The sequence below is a fragment of the Mesitornis unicolor genome, unplaced genomic scaffold (genome assembly GCF_000695765.1).
Source record: "Mesitornis unicolor isolate BGI_N332 unplaced genomic scaffold, ASM69576v1 scaffold33299, whole genome shotgun sequence".
NCBI lineage: Eukaryota > Metazoa > Chordata > Aves > Mesitornithiformes > Mesitornithidae > Mesitornis > Mesitornis unicolor.
This window is the reverse complement of record NW_010207105.1, coordinates 315-6863: the sequence shown is the minus strand read 5'-3', so window position 1 is coordinate 6863 and position 6549 is coordinate 315. Positions and strand designations below refer to the sequence as shown.

The 6549-nt window shown below is 37.3% G+C and overlaps 1 protein-coding gene across 1 annotated transcript; it reads left to right on the top strand.

The window, feature by feature from the left end:
• Positions 1–2437: 2437 nt before the first annotated feature.
• Positions 2438–5315, top strand: LOC104546593 (chromosome unknown open reading frame, human C7orf73; the record flags this gene model as incomplete). The annotated part of the gene is made up of 2 exons (XM_010192022.1): positions 2438–2491; positions 4851–5315. Coding segments are annotated over 2 exons (135 nt in total), but the record flags the coding sequence as incomplete, so codon positions are not given.
• Between the last annotated feature and the right edge of the window lie 1234 nt (positions 5316–6549).

Here is a 6549-nt window from a genome sequence, read left to right as displayed (position 1 = left end):
AAGTGTTGATGTAGAGCACGAAGGCATGGTCTCTTGTAAGTTGGGAGAGTCTTGTGTTGTTTTATGAAATGAATAAATAAGGCCTCTTTCTTATCTCAACTTCAAAATACAACTTAATAACAAGTATGAAAGAATCAGTCATTTTTGTAGCTGTCTTTTATAGCCTCTCAGTAAATAAGCTTAGCCACTCTCAAAAGTTTCTGTGTTTATCATCTCTCTGCTTGCTACTAATGTTTTGGAGTTTTTTTTGTTCCAATTGCTAGATGAAAACCTCTTGTTAATTACAACTTGTTGATTAGCGTCTGAAAGTTAGCAAAAAGATATACTGATTCTGAGTTTCTTCCCTTTTTGGTCATAGATTGGGTATTTGACTCTTGCTGTCTCTTGTTATGGCTGTAACAGAGAGATAAAGGGATAATCTTGCAAACCATGTATTTTTGCTATCCAGAGTTAAGCATAAGACAAACACTTGTTTGAAATGCTGAGTAGAAACTGGAAGACCCTGAACTCTGATAGGTCCTGTTGCCCTTAGTTAACATGCACATTTTAATTGGCTGTATGTTTTGCTATCCACATAATTGAAGTCCAAATAGTGAAATGTTTCCCTCTGCTTAAATTGACAACTATAAAAGTAAATGGAACCGGGTGGATTGCCCTTGAATAAGATGCTTGACTTTTCAGTAACAGAGTACACTTTAAGAGACTGCTGATGTCAGTGCTATATCTACTGAATAAGTCTTATTACACAGCAGAATATGATAGTTGTCCCATCTTTGGAAATATTCTAGGGTAAAAGCCTAAAAACCTGCCAATATACAAGAACCAGGTTTGTGTTTTCAAGCAAGTTCTCAGACAGTGCTAAAGGTACACGAAATTCTCCTCTGCTAGAATGATGCTCTGCGTTAAGAGGACTCAGAAGTCCGTTTTACATCAGTGCAATATTTGTTAATGTCTCCCAGAGTACTTCTTTTACTTGTAAGTAAAACCCCAAGAGCAAATGATAACCAGTGCAGAACACATAAAAAGAACTCTTTCTTAAATTGTTAAAGCTAAGCTGCTTAAAAAGTAATAATAAAGGAAGAATGAATAAGGCCAAAAATATGTTTAAGAAAATACTGAAGTAACTTGCAGTTGTAGTTCATTTGGCAGTTTTCAACTAATTTTAGTCTTCTGTAACTAGTTTTCATCAGTGATTCTTGTGGAGTCTGAATCACTGAAAAGATGAGCTGTAGTGTACCCTGCTTTGGACATGGAAAAGATGTCTAGTCAGTATATGGTGGCACAGTTGTTATTGTGGAAAGTGGCTTTATTTTTCTTGAAATAGTCTTATTTTGACAGTAGTGACCATAAGCAATAACAATTTTGTTAAATAGACCTGGCCTCAGCTGTCATACAAAGTGATTTGTCTACTGACAGTGAATGAAGGCACAGTATTAGTAGTGTCCCCTTCCAAAATAGTCAAGTGAGCTTTGATAATATAGGACGTACTTATTATGAAATGTAACAATAAAAATAAAACCCAGGATCCTGGGTAGTTACTGAATGAAAATCTCATCACCTGTCTTTGAAGAGAGGAATTTCTTTTACTCCAACAGTGTTGCTATACTTGAGGATTTTCCTCAGCTGGCAAACTGAGTCCAGACCAGCAGCTCTGCTTCTGTTTTGCTCCCCTTCTAGGGTGCATTTTCACAGACGCCCTTCAGCAACTACAAGTTTGCACAGCTGTCAGAAGAGGTTCTGCCCTGCTTCCAACCAACCGTGCTTTCCTGCCTTAGAAGAGCCCCTAGATCAGAAATTTGGCTGAAATCTTATCTCTTGGGATTCAAGGGGTCTGGAAGTTGCACAGTTGTTAGTTCTGTGAAAGAGAAGTAGCAGACTTACATCAGTTTAAGTTGATAGAAGAGCTCTACTCTTAAACTTTTTAAGATGAGATTGAGATCTTTTTGCAGCCAGGGTCTCTGTTCTATCGAACTTGTGAACCTTTTTTTACTGTATATATTACTGTGTTATGTCTTTGCATAAGTGTGTCCTTCTCCAGCAATGAACATTGTTTTAGTGAGGTGTTGCTTTAGACTTTCCCGGAATGGACCAAGAGCTCTGTGATATTTAGGTCCCTGCTGCAATCTCTCTCGTTTTTAACCAGAGTCACTGCCTTTGTGGGTGTGCATAGAATTTTACAAAGGTGATCATAGCCTGATCCAAATAGTCTTGGAGATGTATATTGAAAACACAACGGTGTTGTATTTTGGAAATGATGGTAAGGTTTTCCTGGTGAGGAAAATGGGTAAAATTGCACCTCTCTGGAAGAAAGGCAAGAAGGAATGGGATTGAAACTCTTGAGTCTTCACTGAACTTGCAATATTAATTTTTTATTTTAACCAATATGCTTTTTATGCAAGTATGTTCACTACTTTTTTCTCCCTTTCTTCCTTTTTAGCTTGGTTTTACTCTTGGCAATGTGGTTGGGATGTATCTGGCTCAGAACTATGATGTGAGTATCTATGTATTCTCAGAGTTAAACCTATTCTGAACTGAAAATGTAAGGCTGTTTTCTCTCAATTGGAACTGAATCTGGTTTTATGTTGATGGTTTATTTTATTTAAACAGAACGTCGATCATACTGATTTTAGTTACAAATGAACGCAAATGTAAATGGAACTAAAACATCTACCTCTGACCTCTTCTTTGTGATAGAGTAATGCTTAGAGCCTTAACTGATGTGGGGCCCCTAGAGCCTTAACTGGTGTGGGTAAATGGGCATCTACATAGGTACAGGAGAAACAGAAAAGGTTTAGTAGCTGCTCATGGATTGTACTGCATTAAGATACTGGTTTCTTGACTCTGATAGCCTGTCTGCTCATAGTGTTCTTCACTCAGTACGTCTGTTTGTTACTTAAAAATCCTTCAGAGCTTCTGAAATTTCTGTCTTCTGTGCTAATAATGAAAATAAGTTTTGCCAGCTTTTTTTGAAAATCCAGCACCTGCTCCTACTTCAAACAATATACTGCCCTGCAGTCTTTATTTCCTTTTCTCACAGTGAGAAAAGGAAGTGAACTTTCTTTTCTCATTTCTCACAGTAAATGGAGTTTTTTTCACTGTGAGAGTTAGAGTAGAAGAAAAGTCTTCAATATAAGCAGAATCCCTTGTAAGAGCAGTGACAGCAGTTACAGGCTAGAGGACTTAATGAAATTTAACTTTCTTTTTTTCTTCCTTATACAATCTATATTACCCTACTTTAAAAACCAAAACCAACAACAACAACAACAAAATACCCAAAAAACCCAACAAAACAACACAACTGTCAAGGCTCAAATCTCGGGTGCCATCTACGTTTTGCTTTGCTTTCAACGTCAGCATTGAAGTCATCTTGCTTGCAGAATTCTCATGTTTTTGCTCCTTCTTCGTGTGATGCTTCCTGTCCCGTCACTCCACTAAAAGTACCAATGAAAAGCTGATGTATCTTTCCAATATATTTTTTTATGTTCTTTTGGCTACATTTTCATAACAATGTATTTGAGTGTATCAGTGTGTATCCTAAGTGTGCTATAGTGCTTTCCTGGCAGCACTAATAAAGTATTGCCACAAGAGGGGGACTTATGCTTTTGATTTACAGGAAATTATTCTCTGGGAATGTAACACTGACTTGCAGGATGAACATGGTAACTTTATTGCTGGTATTGAAGATGATTTGTTTTAGATGACATCTAAGATAAACTTGTCATAATGAGGTCCTGATTCTGCGGCTGTATGCACTTGTGCTTCGTTATAAGCACATGAAGGCTTCTGCTGACAACAGTGAAGTTCTCTTGGTTTTGCTTAAATGTCGTACATATTATAGGGTGGGCTTTTAATTCTGTTTGCTCAAACAGAGCTTAACTTTGAAAGAAAAGGTAGGAGAGAAACTTATGATACTACCTGTACTATCAAACTCAAACCATCCAATGGAAGAACTGTAGTCTGTTTTGATTAACTTTCCTTCCACTCTGTGGTCAAGTTATATATAAAGTAAAAGCCCATGAGTTTTTTTCACAACTACAAGTGGGAACTTTGCTTTACTTTCATTTTAATCATTTAGCTTGTAAAATCCTACATTGTAGATTCCCAGTTTTAGCTAGAGTCATGAGATAATCTATTCCCTGACCTTAAAAATTACTGCTTTTGTTTTTTAATTTGTCAATATTTATTGTTAGAATTCTTTATCAAAATGCTTTTACTTGCAAGAGAAGGCTGAAGTTTTGAAGTTCACAAGTGTTAAATTTTCATTCAAGTGTGAAACTGCAAAAGGTTCCCAATTTGAAATGCAGTAGAATTCCCTAGTGGGGAATGTTTGTTCCCACAAAATGGACCAGGAGAAGTGTTTCTTCCTAATTTTCTTGAGGATGTGTTTGCTGCTCTTGAATATCTCTTTTCTTATGGTTCGTGACCAGTATAGTGCAATCTAGTTTTCCTTCTGAAAGTCATTATTAAAGTCTGTGCATCAGTGCTTAAATAAGCTTATTCTTGGCAATTTGTCTTCTTTCAGTGAGGAGGCCAGACTGGTCTTACTAAATTTCCTGTGAAGTGATCTTTTTTTCCTCCGTCCTGTTCCCATCACCACTGGCAGACTTTTAGTCTTAACATTCTGAAATATTTCCTGAAGCCTCATGTGAGGTGCTTTCTTAAGCTGGTTGCCTGATGTTGCCTTGTTTTTAACCTCTGTTCCTGAAAGCAAGTGTCTTTTAGAAACCAGTTTAAACTTTTTTAGAGTGTCTTGCTGTGTTTGAGATAGTGTCTTTCCTGCTGAGGCTCATGTAGCTCAGGATTTTTTGTTAATTTGTGTGGGTTTTGTTTGTTTTCTTTTGTCTTTAAAGATTCCTAACATTGCAAAGAAGCTTGAAGATTTTAAGAAGGATGTGGAAGCTAAGAAGAAACCTCCCAGCGACAAATCCTAAGAGAGCAACATTACCCAGGTCACCTCTGTGCATGCATCAAGGATGCAATTTACCTTTCTGGCAACAAAGATCAAGTAGAGGGTTGGCATGGGAGGTTCCTCCACTTTTAGTCTCCTAAAACTGGAATGTCCTTCTTTTGAAACAGCAGCTGTGGACTTTTTCTGGGACTGATTTTGAAGTGTTTCAGTATTTGGATTTGCAGCTTATATGTGACTGGATAAGATAATTTGTATTTTTTTGTTATCGCTTTTCCTAATATTTTGTAACCCGTTTTTACCTGATCCAACTGGAGTCCTGTTAGTCCTATTACTATGCATACCTCACACTTTGTAATACCCTAATTCTTAGAACGTTGCAAAAGAAATTAAATGCATCCAGAAGTAACTTCCAGGGTTTCTTGTCATTTGTTGTGAGCAGTGGCACTTCACTGTCCTTAAGATTCACACTCATTATTGAAGATGGGAATCTTCATTTGTCCAATAATGAACCTGGAGAGAAGGACACAGCTCCTACTTTTCCCCTTATGTTAAATGATCACTTGCGACAGTGTAGACTTTGCACAAATGTGGCTGGTTTCAAAAAGTGTTAAAGGCCATCAACTTTAACCTGTGTTTCAAATTAATTGCTTCTTCCATTATTGCCTCTTCCTCTTTCCCTTCTGCTTGGTTGCTTGAGAATGTCTCTGGAGTGATGGGGAGGATGGGAGAGAGAAGGGTTATCCTCCATAAGTGGTAATTGGGGTACATGGAGATCAGCAGTTATATTGTGAATCCACAGCATTCACACTATGTACTCAATGGTCCAGTTTGTGTAACTGTTCTAAGTGTGCTTTTTTTACTCCCTCTTGGTGTGGAGCAAGGACTAGATGATCTTCAGCCCATTACCTTTGGTTCAGTTGTCTACCATGTATTTTCTTAGTATTAGAACCAATTATCTGCTGTCTGTCTTACTGTTTGATATGCTTCTCTTCACCCATTGCTGCTGCTGCTAAAAGCCCTGATATGAGAGAAAGTACACATCGTATTGTAGCACTGTCATTTTCTGTTCGAATGGAAAGCAAAGCCTGCATTTGGAAACCACAGTTTTGCAGAAATTCAGTTGTAAATTCTGAAGAAAATATTGTAGTTATTTGAATAGATGTAAGTTTTATTAATTCAAAACCGATTGATTTTTTTTTTTTTCTGTGAAATAGAAGAGTCCTATCAACTCTGTAATGTGGCTTAAATCACTGAATTTTCTTGATAGTCTTTGGCAGGACATGAAGGATAAAGAAAAGTACCAGAAAGATATTCTCCTTGATTTTATTAATGATGTCTGGTGATGGACTGCTACAGATAACTAGGAGGAACAAGCATGGAGAATGACCTCCTCCACTCCTTGATGCTCTTGATTAAAGCATACTTGGAGAGCTTCTCCATTAGTGTTTCAATTAGGATAAGGATTGTGCCTTCAAAGTGAATTTTCCTTTTACCATGTTCTGATTCTCATCGCAGGAGAACTGTAGAACACATGGACTGGATTCCTTTCAGTAGAGATGAAACCAGAAGATGTGCTTTGATCTCTAATGGGTGTTTAGTCCGTTAAGTAGGTATAGAGACATTCAGAGGGATAATATCCC